This window comes from Neoarius graeffei, chromosome 16, assembly GCF_027579695.1.
Source record: "Neoarius graeffei isolate fNeoGra1 chromosome 16, fNeoGra1.pri, whole genome shotgun sequence".
Lineage (NCBI taxonomy): Eukaryota > Metazoa > Chordata > Actinopteri > Siluriformes > Ariidae > Neoarius > Neoarius graeffei.
In genome coordinates, this window is record NC_083584.1 from 7,760,398 (window position 1) to 7,775,039 (window position 14,642).

The window sequence follows — 14,642 nt, forward strand, 5'->3', positions numbered from 1 at the left end:
CCATTTTGCACCAAAAGATTCTACATGTACATAGGTTTTAGTTTTGTTTTTTGTCTACGCTTTTTTTATCTGTTTGTACTAAGCAAGCGAAGTGAAACCAGAGTCAAATTCCTCGTGTGTGTTCACATACCTGGCAATAAAAAAAAGGGATTCTGATTGTGATTCTGTTTAACAGCTCTCATGATAGCTAACATGCTAATGGTGAACATGCTAACAACTCATGAGCTAACAGCAGGCATGATATCGTAATGGGTAACATGCTAACAGCTAGCATGGTAACACTTGAATGCTTATATGCTAATTGCTATCGTGTGTGCGTGTAAGTATTCCTAATAAAGTGGCCATTGAGTTGAAGTCGATTTGCTGTCAAGGTGTCAAATGAGCAGATCCTTGCCAAATGCATCATCACCTATGGGGGAAGGGAGGAATGACTCAGTCAAGCTTCCATTGATTAGTGGCAAAATGGAGAAAAAATGGACGGATGGGGGCGTCGTGGCTCAGGTGGATAAGGCGCCATACCATAAATCCGGGGACCCGGGTTCGATTCTGACCCAAGGTCATTTCCCGATACCTCCCCGTCTCTCTCTCCTGCTCACTTCCTGTCTCTACGCTGTCCTATCCAATAAAGGTGAAAAAAAGCCCAAAAAAAATCTTTAAAAAAAAAAAATGGACGGATGAAAGGCAAGACAAAGCCGAGTGCGGGTCAGAACCGATATCGTGTGTGATGGTGAATTGGCCTGAGGTGCCGTATGAAGTTTGGTGGCTGTGTGGTGAAGTGTTACTGAGCAAAACTCCATTCATTTGAATGGGGCCAAAAATCAATGGAAGCCTATGGAGGTAAAAAGAGATGGGTGAAAACCAAGGAAAAAACGAGTGCAGGTCTCAGGTGAGGGGATGGATCTGTGCGGGGACTTGGCCTGAGGCATCAAGTGAAGTTTCTTGAAGTTTGGTCACTTGGTTAAAAAAATTGATGGAGAGTGAAAGTTTTTCTCCTGAAACACCATTCATTTTCAATGGGGCCAAAAATCAATGCAAGCCTATGGAGGAAAAAGGGATGAGCAAAAAGAAAGGAAAAATATGAGTGCGGGTCAGAACCGATTGCATGTATGTGTCGGTGGAGTTGGCCTGAAGTATCACATGAGGTTTGGTGCATCTGCGATGGAGCGTGTCCGAGTAGGACGATTCGATTCATGAGCCCTATTCATTCTCTAAGGGAAAAAAACAAAAGAAAAATGACAAGAACAAGAGAACGGGCACTTGATCCAAAAGCTGTATACAAGCACACTACACCACTTCGGGCCAGACATCGCAGACATGGAACGGTGTCTCTGTCTCGAACACCCTAGGAGTAGTAACGGATCCAAAAAAAGGTGTCGGAATAAGGCAGAATACGCAAACTTAAGAAGAACAATAGTGTGCTTATAATAATAATAATAATAATAATAAATGACGTGTCACAAAACAGAAAAAAATGAATCATCAAACGATGTCTGGTTTAATTGGTAATTTTTTTTATTCATTTATCAATATGATATATTTTTGTTTGTTTATTTTTGGTATCAATGAAATTGACCATCAAAACAAACCCATAGAAAAATAACATTCCAGAATGGAACAATGTTTCCTTTTCAAATTCAGATCATTAAATAAATAAATAAATACATACATACAAAAACATTTATAATAAATAAATAAATAAATAAATAAATACTAACAGCTAATTAAAAAAATAAAATAAAAGACATCATTTTAGTTGATCACTGAAATATTTAAACATGAGTGAGAATCAGGAATCCTCGTCCCATATTTGGTCCAGTTTTTGGACAGTAATAACACCTGTAGTTAAATGTTCTGTTTCTTCTTCAACAAAAAATCCTTTTTTCCCCCCGTTGGTCCTGTTCAGAGTTTGTGCCTCACGTTGGCAGCGATGATGTCCATCATTCCAAGGTGCTGCTGCACCACATTCCTGATTCGCTCCAAAGAGTTTGCGCTGTAGTTCTGCAACACAAATAAAAACACTGAGTGTCTCACAAACACATATCGATCAACACACATTAGTAAACATCTCCGCTCTGTTTCTGTACATTTACAGTTATGGGTTTTATTTGACAGATTGTGCCTTAAAATTTACATTAATCGGGTCATAAACATCTGGAATTCCTGAGCTTTACACTTTTCCGAGCATATAAAATATGAAAGTAACTTACTGATTTTTTCAGAATTTCCTTCAACTTCCTGAAGTGTCTTCTCAGTTTCCTCTCACTCCACGAGCGTCCTGATCTTTCAGCATACGCTGCTGTCTGTTTCAGAGGAAAACAGGAAAGTTACTTGACTGAACATCATTATTTCTTTCCTTCAGACTGATGATAATCTCTGACTTTTTTTTCTGACAGTTTTAGTCCCTAATGCCAAGGTTCAGAATTATTCCAGTATATTTACTCTAATATATTAGTAGAAGACGTTTTGCCGTCACTTACACATTGTTTCAGCTCGTTTAACTGCCGGGTATCGAGGATGTTCAGGAAATTATCCAGTGCCCTGCCGTCCCATTTCACTTCATCTACATGAGCTGTGAGAGGGCTGAAGAGAACGATGATCTGCTCCGTGGCCTCAGCCAGAAACCTCACCTGATCTTCTGCCTGGAGGAAAAAGACATGGTGTGAACGTCATGAACTAAAGTGAATTGATGCTCCTTACACTCTAAAAAATAATGGGGCCAGTACCGGTTCTTCAAGGCGATGCCATAGAAGAACCTTTTTCAGGGCTTCAAAGAACTGTTCATGCAACAGTTCTTTAAAGAACCATTTAAACCATTTGTTTGAGCAGTGAAGACAGATTTGTGTAAACATAGCCTATGTGCATTGACCAGCAAATGGTAAGAGAATGCCAGGCTCTGAAGAACCATTTCCAATGTGAAGAACCTTTCGCATAATGTAATGGTTCATCACAGAGTTTTGACTCTCCATGGAACCATCCAGAGATTTGAAGAACAACTGAAGCACCTTTATTTTTTAGAGTGTACAAAAGCATTCGAACGTGAAGTAGAGCTTCAGTTTAATTTGTAAAGTTCGCAGATTACCTTGGCCTTCATGACTTCATTGTACACCAGCCGTGGAAATGGTCCTTTCACTGAAGTCATCTCTCCACCCTAAAAAATAAGAGAATGGAACAGTTTTAACACAATGAACGCAGCATCTAACAGGATCAACATCCCAGAAAAAAAACAGTGATAAATTTAATCACCAATTCAACTAATAATCTGAACAAATGTCCTCCTGAATCCAATGAGGACGACGGCAGCAGCCGGGTGAATTTACAGAGGAACAGAGGAACAATAACTTGTACATTTACTCTGATCTGCAAAATGAGAGATTAAACACAAACTGTAGCTTCTCTTGGTGCTGAGGTGGAACCATCAAGGACACCTTTAGTGTGGAATGTGGAGGTCAGAAGGACGGAGCACGTGTTGTTCATTTAATTTACTTTTTGAATAAAGATTTAAAGCTGCATCGGTGGAACTTAAGATCCAAATATGTACTGAAATTATTTCTGATGAAGGTATAGACATTCTCTCTAAAGGTACTGAGATACACCCTAAAGGTACCTGGCTGAGTTTTTCAAAAGCATCGGAGCACAAAGATTATCGTTCCATGGTCGATTGAACATCACACTGAACACTCTCTCTAAGAGCTCAGATAATTTTAATGTTTTGATGCTTTTTGTTGGACGCTTGGCCCAGTAGATGGTACCACTGCAGCACCAAGGAGAACTACAGAACATTTATCTGCTGGTTCATTATTATTATTATTATTATTATTGTGGAAATATTTGCCTGTAGAGAAATATACATCAAGTTTTTCTAAAGGTACAGATTTCCACAAGTACAATACGCATAATAAAAATATGCTGAGATCCGTAAAATCGAACACGAACTGGGGTCTGTTCAGATCTCAAATCTCGTGTCTCCACAGCTGGATCTCTTTACTGGATAATATTCAATCACTGTCAGATATTAATAAACTTAAAAGAGCTGTGAAAAGTTCCTTTATAGTCAATAATTAGGCTCTGTTTCTTCTTTTTTAAATATATTAAGTTTATGGAGATTAATGTTATTTTTGGTCATTATCATTTTTATCACATTATTTATTATAATGGCTTAATAAATGTTTCAGTGTTTTTTTGTTTTTTTTCCCCCAGAGCTCTACTGAAAATCATATTGTATGACGTAGGTCTTCTGAATAAAGATTCTCATTATTATTATGATTATTATTAGTAGTAGTAGTAGTGGTAGTAGTGGTGATAGTGATGTTAGTGATGTTAGTGATGATGTCAGTGATGCGGTCAGTATTTTGAGCCCCAGGTTCGGAGCAGAAGTCAGAGACAGAGTGATGGAGTGATGGAGAAATCAGGGCCCCTGAGGGACTCACCATGTCCTTGAGCAGTGAGAGACTCGAGCGGCTCTTCATGCTGTACTGGCTCATCATCCAGTCGCAGGCGTCGCAGCGCTCGTGCACGATGAGAAAGAGCAGGAAGTAAAGCGCCGTCCCCGACTGTCCGCTCTTCATGTTCCCGCTGGCTGCTCGGGGAGCTTTTTGGCTTCATGCTGCAGCTCGCTGGATTTATCCGCAGATATGGAAAAGGAAAACGAAGGGAGGCCGGAGCTCCCATTTCGAGTCCCGGGGCCCAAAGTAAAAGCCCCCGCGCTCCTTCATCACCCCTCCCCCCCCTTTCGCTTTCACTTTCCTCTCAGCCCTCAGAGCACCGCATAGCACAGGAAAGTTCGGCCCAGAACCGCACACTAACCCCTCACACACCATGGTACCGTCAGCACACAGCTGTTCTGGACCTGGAGCTGATTTGTGCTCAGTTGACTCTCCGACGCGCTGAAATCCGCTCCAGATGCCCCCAGTGTCTCCTGTAAGACTCCTCCCTGTGGAGTGAACAGCAGCAGGGCCCACTGAAGCACACGGGCCGAACCGATCAGCACATCTGATCCAAACCAAGCCCAAAGAGTTACAGCTCACCTGCGGGACAAAAACAACCAGAAAGAGAGAACACACACACACACACACACACACACCGCTCACTCGCTTCTCAGGGCTCGTCGCCGCCTCCTTCTGTCACGTGACCCAGGGGATGACGACACGCGGAATTCCTCCCGTGACGTAGCAAAAGTGCGCTCACCTGCATACAAGAGCAAAGTGACATTACAACAAAATAGCAAAGATTACATCACTTCCGGAAACTTTCCCTTACACAACCACAAGAGTAATAATAATGATAATACCAACTCCAAAAAAGTTGCGACACTGTGTAAAACATAAATAAAAACAGAATATGACAATTTGCAAATCATTGAAAATAGCACAAAGACAACATAACAGATGTCGAAGCTGAGAAATGTCATTGTTGTTTTGAAAAATATATGCTCATTTTGAATTTGATGTAAGCAAAACACATTTCCAAAAGTTAGGACAGGGGCGTGTTTACCACTGTGTTGCATCACCTCTTCTTTTCAAGATTCAAGATTAACTTCATTGTCTCACAAAGTGAGAAATTTGTTCTGGGCCATTCCCCCATGCTGCAGCCACAACACAGAACATACAATACAACACAATAACAAACATACAATAGATATGCGCACCCATATCATACAAGGTGCCTAAAAGTGCAAGAAACATTGTGAATTAAAAAAAATTAAAAATAAAATCAATCAATCAATCAATCAATCAATCAATAAGATAGAGAATGAATAGATAACACCTAATAGGTGTAATAAAATGCTAAAATTCTTATAAGTAAAAACCTGTGCAAAACAAAACAACCACAAGTCATCTGTGCTCTGGTCTTATCTGACCTTGTTTACCAGCTTAATTGACACAGGAACAAATGAGTTTTTAAATCTGTTCAGTCTGCAGTGAGGAGCTCTAAACCTTCTACCACATGGTAGCAGCTCATACTCACCATGCATGATGTGTGATGGATCGCAGATACAGTAATCTTATTTGCTTGTTGCAGAGTGGCCTGTTCATAAATACTCTGACTGGAGAAGTGCTCTTTAACACCAATAATTTTTCCAGCAGCATGAATTAGCTGAAGCAGTTTGTTCTTTAGCTGCACAGAGAGGTTACCAAACCAAGCTGTGATCAGAGGTGGAAAGTAACGAATTACATTTACTCACGTTACTGTAATTAAGTAGATTTTTTGTGTAATTTGTAATTTTTAAGTAGTTTTTGAAATGGGTAATTTTACTTTTACTCAAGTACATTTTGAACCAAGTATTTTACTTCGCCACATTCGAAAATCGCCAGTTACTGAGTAAAAAAATTAAATGCGGCGAAAAAAAAACAATTGGCCTGAACTGAAAGGAAACCGGCGCAGGCGAGGAATATCCATATTAGCCAACCATACATGTAGGCTAATATGGATATTATTATCCATAACGTATGGGATACCTGTGTATCCCAAACGTTATATTTAAAGAGTGCTCCGAGATGATGCTAAAAATAGTAACACTGTGGTCTGCGCGGCCATCTTGGAAGTCACTCGCTCCAGAGCGCTCATAGAGTACACATCATAGAGTACACTCTCAGAAATAAAGGTACACAGTGGTACAAATATGACACATTAAGGTACACAAATGTACCTTTCAGTTTGATGTACCTTAAATGGTACAAAACTGGACCTTTGTGGTACGACACTGTACCTTTCAAGGTACAAAATTGGAGAAGGTACGTGTTTGTACCTTAGGGCATGGTACTTTGAGCTGCTAGGGGGAGGAGTCCAAAAAGCAATTAACGGTCCTGCTCTAGATGCTAGCGCAAGACAAAATTCTACTACTCGCGTGGTCGCCTGAAGGATGGCGACTTTGTCCGCCCTCTCCACCGAAGAGCTTTTGGACTTTTTAGTAAAAGCGGGCCTGGAAATAACAGACGACGGCAGAAGGAAATTTACAAGTGAGTTACCATACTGTTGTTCTGATTGTGGCTAGTTCTACTGAATTAGGTGGTTCCTTGAAAACCTTTCAGAAGCCCCCGTCAAAGAAGTTAATCTACATGGGTTTAATGAAAGTAAAAAGGCAGCGATAAAATGGCTTGTTTTTCCAAAGGGTAGCTGTTAAGCTGGTAAGTTTTTTTTGTGTGTGGTTGGTCGGGCTAGCTAACCTGATAGCGGTCCTGTCCTTTTGCCAGCTAATGTTAACTAGTCATACTTGAAGGAACGCTAACATGTAAAGGGCATTGAAATACAGTGATTAATAACTCTGTAGTTATCCACATAATGGTATATAATTTTCATATCGTCTGCTTGGAGGAAGCTAAATGTTAAGAGGTTGTGACCTTAATGGCATGGATTAATAGGATGCAGGCATTTTTTTTTTTCAGTTAGCTAGCTATGCCATGCTGTTCGTGATGAGGGCAGGTGTACCTGAAGAGGCTTCCACACAGTTAGGCTACGTGACGGGTTAACTCTGAACAGACAAGAAGTTCAACATCTTAGCATTGAGTTGAGGCAGAGAAAGACGTATAGATTTATTTCTAAGTGGAGGCTTGTGTACAGCCGGATTGGTATGTGGTGAAGACGGTGTGATATTTGTGCTGCCTATAGACCTGAGTGCACTGGCGCTGCCGCCATCTCGTTTATGTAGAACTAGATTAGCAGGATGACTCGGCAACCCATTTCGCGCCCTTTCCTCAGCCGAAGCCCTTAGAGGGGGGAGGGGGGTGCGCGCCTCGTGGCTCACCTGAACATTAGTCTGCTTCAGTGTTGGTTTCTGAACAAGGGATGTTTTTCAGATGCCTCTTCTGTATTTTCTGAATGTTAAGTGAATGGTTCTGCCTGTTGGATTGATATTATGCATGCCTGCATGATTCCAGGCTTGCTTTGAGTTTAGAACTGGCCTAGCAGCTACCTGAGGCAAGGATTAGTTTTAAAACATGTTGCATTTCATCAACTGAAATGCAGCCTGTATTTTTGTGGCGCCTCTGTTACTGGAAATGCAATATCAGAGTTTAATTCGTGCCACATTGGCCACTGATGGTGTAGAAGGGCCAGCGCGGAGAATTCCTAAGCGACGTGGAGTCTTGCCACCCAGCCCAGGGCAGAGCTCTGACACTCCCCTGGAGTCTCTTTGATAGCGAGTCTCAAAAGCCTGCGATTCCGAAGTTTATACCAAGCGAGCAAGAGCGTGCACGCAAAACATAAACGTCGACATGGCATTGTACTTCTAATTGCGCATCTTGAGACTGCACGCATGCGATTGAGTGAACCAGAAAGGAGGGAGGAATTGTGCCTGCTTGTCTGTTCGTATAGCGCGTCTTATCGGAGGTGCACTGAATTAAACTTACTTATTTTATGTCATTATAACTATGGTCATTGTTCTGTGTCTAGGGTGCATCTGATGGATGACTTACATAAAAAAATATGTACATTGAGAATTATTAAATGCAATATTGAGTATTTTAAAGCTAAACTATGGTCTTTTTCCGCTTCAGAATATGAAGTAGATGGTGAGACGGTGCATGGGCTGACTGACTACATGATTTCTCAATTATTTGGTTCATTCAAGAAACAAGTGAAATTCATTAATGCCATCCAGCAGCTAAAGGACACTTGCATCAACGTTCCAGCTCCAGTTACACCGTCTGAGTCAAGGTGGGTTTTGAACTTTATCTATATTCTTAGGTTTTTAACGACATTTTTTTGCAGGCGTTTTAATTAGTTAATTTGGTCCTCTATTGTAGGGTACATTTCTGTATGACTTGAGGCAGGCAAATGTAAATTTCTCTTTTCTTTGAGTCATTCTCAGGGACAGGTGCATACTTCAATCGAATGGCTTTGTTGTGTTATTTATTTATTTATTTATTGTTCCTTGAATCTTTTCCTACAGCTCTGCTCAAAGTCCACAGGTGTCTACTGGTCCATGCTTCCCAAGTGTTTTTGTTCTGCCTAAGTTTCCAAAGAACATTCAGACTAGATTGGATAATAAAGAACCATGCAAAACCGGACTATTCCGAAGCAAAATCGTTGGGGTGCTTCAAGAATCCATGGCACAGTATACAATGTAGGTATTTTAAGTTCATGGTAAAGATGGCTCCAAATTTAAATTTTAATATTCTATTGTAAGATTTTCGTTGTGCTATGTGCAAACTTTGACAAACTGTTGTCAATACAAGGTTGTCTTAAAGTCAATATATTGATTTGTGTTATTTTGAAGTGTAATGCATGCAAGAAAAATCAACTGCACATGTAGAAATTATGCAAAATAATTCAGTACTAAGAAAAGTATACCTATGTGTAGTATTAAAGTTCTATTGCAGAATTGGCTATGTGCATGTAGCAAACAAGTTTTGAAGTCACTTGTTTGTTTTATTCTCCCTCCAACTGGTAGGTATCCCTCAAATGACGAGTATGTCAGAGTTTCAAAGGCGCTGGTGACTAAATATCCTTTTTTAAAGGATCTTGAGGGGAATGGCTATGTAAGTATTTACAATTTTATATATGTGCTGACATTTTTTCATCAAATAATCCAGTGCAAAAAGTAGCCTACGGTGATGTGGGTTTTGAATAGCATACTTTGCACGTGTCATGTAGAAAAGCTCAAAACGAAATATTTTAAATGGAAGATCTTCCATATGCTATGACTTGTCTTAATCAAATATTTCAGTGCTAAAGTAACTCATGGCAATGTATGTTTTGAATAGCACACATGGCACATGTCCTTAAAGCGCAAGTTCAAGACGGAGCGTGCACCCCTTGTCCAATCAGAACAAGTAATGAATTTCAAAGCCAAATTCGGTCATCGCAAGGCGAGGTCAACCGAAGAAGCACCCCAGTCAAGTTGTACAAAAAGGAACAAACCGGTAAGTCCATAAATCACACATCATCTCAAACAAGCCGCAGCTTGGGCTTTTTGACAGAAACTGAAGCAAAATCTGTCTGAAACACATTGTACAAAAGACTACCTGATCTTGGCGAATGTGTGAAGCCTAAAGGGGTGACCTACTGTGCGTGGAGCTGCATCTACTTCACTTTGGGTTATCAGGCTTTATAGTAAGAATATTGAATGAATTTGTATTGTTCCTGTAACGCCTTATTCACACCAGACACCAGTTTTCCGGCAGCACGGAAGCGTTTTTCACCGGCGGCAGTGAAAATACATGGGAACAGATTAGTCCTTTCACACCAACAAAGCAGTGCGCAGGCGGTAACTGAGCGGTGGACGGCTCAGTACCGCGCGCTGCAATTTTGAAATCCAACTCGAGCGGAATTTTGCCGGCGGTATGTCAGCGGTGCCCCATTGAAATGAATAGGAAAGCACAAATCGTAGGCAGTCTACGAATGTATATCGACCACGAAACTTCTCATTTCTTGTGTAGTAGGCAGTGCAAAGGCTCACGGTTTGGTAGGCATGCTCAAATGAAGGAACACTAGCCTATTAAAATGACCTAAATACATTTTTGTCTATGACATTCCTCCCCCAAAGTATCAAGGCAGTGACTACTTGCTTTTAAATTGTCACTCTGCCTAGAGTTCACGTAACACCCCCCTCAATGTCGTTTACATTTAAATTTGAGCACAAAAGCGACTGATATTTCATTAATATTAAGCTATACACGCTCTTTTAAACATGGGCTGTGGACAGGGCCAGCGGTGAACATACCGCGCCCGCAGGCTGACTGGTGTGAAAGGCCGAGCAGAACGCACCGCTCAAGAACCGGCGGAAAAACCGCCGGCTTACCGCTTCCGCGCCATTGAGTTCTGGTGTGAATAAGGCGTAAGGAGATAGAAGCACCAGCCTTTGTATTTACATGCATATGCATTTATTTGAAGCGGGTTTGCCCATTAAATTGATTTTTGTTACTTTGAGAGCAAGATCCGGTGGTCAAAGGCCCAAAAGACTCAAGAAAAAGATACAGACGGAGACTGAGGCTCAGAATGTACACAATATGGAGACAGACAGTACTGAAAAAAGTAGTCAAAGGCTCCAGTAAAAAAAGATGCACACATTGTGTGTAGTACTGTCATTCTATTGCTTGTCTGTCATCATGACGACTCACTGTTTATTATGATGAAAAGTAATTTCAGTTGATGTGGAATGAGCCTTGGTAAGAGGTTATTTTGTTTTTGTGAAACTGACATCGCTGTAATTTGTTACGATGATGAAAGCAAGTAAAAAAAAACTATTTTTGATTTTTTTTTAATGTATTTGTATTTTTTTATTTTTTAGAAAAGTCCTGTTTTTCCCTCATTAGCACTGTAGTGCTAACACCTTCATGTGTTTGTGTTGCAGGACTATGAGTGTGAACTTCCTGTTGGTGAAGACTCTGTTTCCATTGATGCCCATGTTAAAGAATTGCACATGCAGTATGAACGGGCCCAACCTGATCGAGCCATTGTGGAGGACAAAATGAGGCGAACATTTCAGTGGAGGAGACGCGAGCTTCAGCAAGCAGTGTCTGCTGTAGAGGCCATCAATAAATATCCATTCCTGAAAACACCATCTGGGGTATGTCTGAATTGGTTTTGTTCTGTTTGTACAGTTATGTAAGCAACTGTTTGTATTTCTCTCAATAACCAAAGAATATTGAATGTTATTTTACATATTACATAGTATCTCAGATTATTGAAATGAATATTGATTAGTATGTTGTAGAAGTTAAATTTGCTTTACTTTGTTACCCTTTTATCTATTTTGGTTGTAGCTCTTCCAGGAAATGGGCCTGATCTGCAAAATGCCCGATGTAAACCAACGGTTTAGAGAATCATTCCGAAGTCTAGTGCCTGCGCTGCTTCAAGCAATCCATGGAAAGACCTCGCTGGAAAAGCTGTACTTGGAAGCAAGAGCTGAATTGTCTTCAGAGGAAGTAAATGGTATCTAATGCATTACATTAACTTCAAAACTTAGCTTAATTTTAGACCAATAACAATGCTAATATTTATGAGTCTTCACCTCTCACCCTATCCAATTATATCTGAAATTGGAGGTGGCTTGTGTTTGGGTTGTGTTTTTAACAAAATAGATGTATCCCATCTTGCTAGGGTCAGTGTCAGGACAAAACACACAAATGATGGTGAAAGTAGACAGACGCACACTGAAACTATTCATTAACAGAGCCTATATACCGTATTGGCCCGAATATAAGATGAACACCCCCCCCCCCCCCCCCCGCCCCCCAAGACCTAGTTTTAGGGGGAAAAAAACCCTCGTCTTATATTCGTGTCGATACGGTAAATGACATTATTTAAAAGTCACACGGCTGAAGGTGTGAACTCTGGTGGGTTAAAACATTGCTCGTTTTTAATAAATCCTTTGATTGGAGTTTGTGTGTGGGTGTCTTTTTTTTTTTTTTGAGACATAAGTGCATGGAGATTGTTGAATTGGCATGGAATAATCCCATCTTCCCCTTTCTGTAGGCCGGTGGTGAACTAATTGTATTTGGAATTGTGCAACAGATTCTGAAGAATTAACAAAAGCTGTTAGTGATTGGGGAAAGAACTAATTTACCACTGCTAATATATTGTACTTTATCTTTTTTTTCTTTTGGAAGACGTAGACTTCCGAGCTGCCCTGGTCCTGTTACCAATACTCTTCAAAGAGAAACTGGACAATTACATTTCGCTGACTGATGTAAGTGAATGCTTCTACCACAGTGATTTCATTGACACAAGGAATTTATTTGGTGAGCAGTATTGTAGCCTGCTATTTTGTGTGTGTGTGTGACTTTATAGTGTGTAAATTAGCTGGTAATGTGATGTAAAACATTGTAATGTGTAGTGTACCTTTTCTTTATTTCTGTATTTCTTTACCAATTTCGGTGTTGTCTTTTGCCTGTCTTTTAGGGAGAACCAGCGACGCCCTACCCCACCGTCCAAGTGGCTGGGTCATACACCTGGACTCAGGTTTTCACAGAGAAACGCGTTCCAGTGACCATAAAGGTGGATGGCTCCACTTTCTGCAGTGCCGTTGGTGTGGAGGATGGAGTTCTGTCAGCTTTCTGCATGTATTTTGTTTTCTCTCTTCAGTACCCTAGCCACAACAGAAACACACTCATATTTCTGCAACGACACATCTTGAAAGTAACCGACCCTGCTGATAAGGCCTTGCCAACAGCTGTTCTGAGGGCCATTAATTTACTGGCTTGAGTATGCCTCGCCCCTTTTCTTGTCCAAAGTGCTCCCGGAGAGCCTTTACTTTAGTCAAACTGATTCATCACGTCGGATTAATTCATTCGCATGAGGCTGATTTTTCTATTTGCTGCGGCCTTGATGATTGTCAATGTACATTTACAAAATATGAGTCTTACAGGAGGCACATATACAGAAAACATAAAAAGTGGGTTGTGGCCCCTCAAGAATTGACTGTGGAGGACGAGGAGGTTGAAGAAAACGCATATGAAAACAATTTGGTAGAGTTTGATGAGCCAAGCCATGCAGATATCAACACTCTTAAAGAAAGCATACAGAAAATGTTGATGACCCATTCCTTGAAATGGAGAGAGAAACATGTTCTTCCTCAGTTAGTTCAGCAAGACATTACTGATGACGTGGCTGTTATTTTGAGTAACTTCAAAGAACAGTATGACACTCTTATTACTCAACATTTGGAACAAAAAGGATTTAGTTTATCCGACTGTCCTGAGCTTGCAGAACTTTTTCAGTCTCCTGATCTGTTTAGTGAGGCTGCTAATGTGGTTCACTCTAAACATTTGTTTACAGAGTACTGTAAATCAAATCTGGACCTGACTGAATCTGTGCAGTATATTCTGAGAGATTCTCTTGGGTCAAAAGTTGGAACATGTTCATATGTCCCCATAATTGACGTTTTGAAAAAATACTGTAGTCATAATGATATTTGGGAACATATACAGTTTCAAAATAACCAGTTGGTGAATAAGGATGTCTTAACTGACTATAGAGATGGTTTACTATTTAAGGAGCACCCATTTTTCAAAATTCATTCCGATGCCCTACGCTTACACTTTTATCAGGATGAATTTGAGGTCGTTAATCCTCTGGGTGCTAAACGTGGTAAACACAAACTTTCTGCTGTATATTACACCATTGGCAACCTTCATGGAAAATATCGCTCCCATGTCAAACATATACATCTTGCCATGTTATTTAAAGATTCTTTACGGAAAAGCGTTGATTTGGAGACCATTTTTAAACCACTTCTTAGGGATTTAACAACACTGTCGTCAGAAGGATTTACCATTCTTGTAAATGGTCAGGAGCACTTGATGCATGCTGCAGTAGCCACTATATCAGGAGACAACTTATCAGCACACATGGTTGGTGGTTTCCGTATGACTTTTAACTCTGGGCGCATCTGCAGGTATTGCATGGCCACGTCATCAAGTAAAAATGATTATTTTAGTGAAAAGGACTTTACTCTTCGAACTTCAGATGTTCACAAGTACCATCTTGAGTCTATTAAGGAAAACCCAAGTAACAGTGCACTGTATGGGGTGCAAAGAAGTTGTCCGTTTGACTCCCTAGATTACTTTGACGTCACAACTTGTTTACCACCTGACATCATGCACGATGTGCGAGAGGGTGTTATACCATTAGTATTACGTCTTGTCATTTGCCAGGCACATCAAGCAAAACACGTTACCATACATGAGTTAAATGATGCACTG

The 14,642-nt window shown here is 40.5% G+C and overlaps 2 protein-coding genes across 2 annotated transcripts; one reads left to right on the plus strand and one right to left on the minus strand.

Moving 5' to 3' along the window:
* Positions 1-1,643: 1,643 nt before the first annotated feature.
* LOC132899914 (interferon a3-like) lies at positions 1,644-5,172 on the minus strand. Its single transcript, XM_060941963.1, has 5 exons — positions 4,428-5,172; positions 3,080-3,148; positions 2,478-2,639; positions 2,208-2,300; positions 1,644-1,998 (listed from the first exon to the last, which is right to left on the minus strand). Exons 1-5 carry the CDS (start codon positions 4,563-4,565, stop codon positions 1,900-1,902), a joined length of 561 nt encoding a protein of 186 aa, XP_060797946.1. The 5' UTR covers positions 4,566-5,172; the 3' UTR covers positions 1,644-1,899.
* A 3,335-nt stretch (positions 5,173-8,507) lies between these two features.
* On the plus strand, positions 8,508-14,023 carry LOC132899915 (uncharacterized). The gene is made up of 8 exons (XM_060941964.1): positions 8,508-8,652; positions 8,888-9,061; positions 9,389-9,476; positions 9,702-9,860; positions 11,291-11,506; positions 11,703-11,871; positions 12,549-12,628; positions 12,841-14,023. The coding sequence occupies exons 1-8, from the start codon at positions 8,537-8,539 to the stop codon at positions 13,141-13,143; spliced, it is 1,305 nt and encodes a 434-aa protein (XP_060797947.1). The 5' UTR covers positions 8,508-8,536; the 3' UTR covers positions 13,144-14,023.
* The last annotated feature ends 619 nt before the right edge of the window (positions 14,024-14,642 follow it).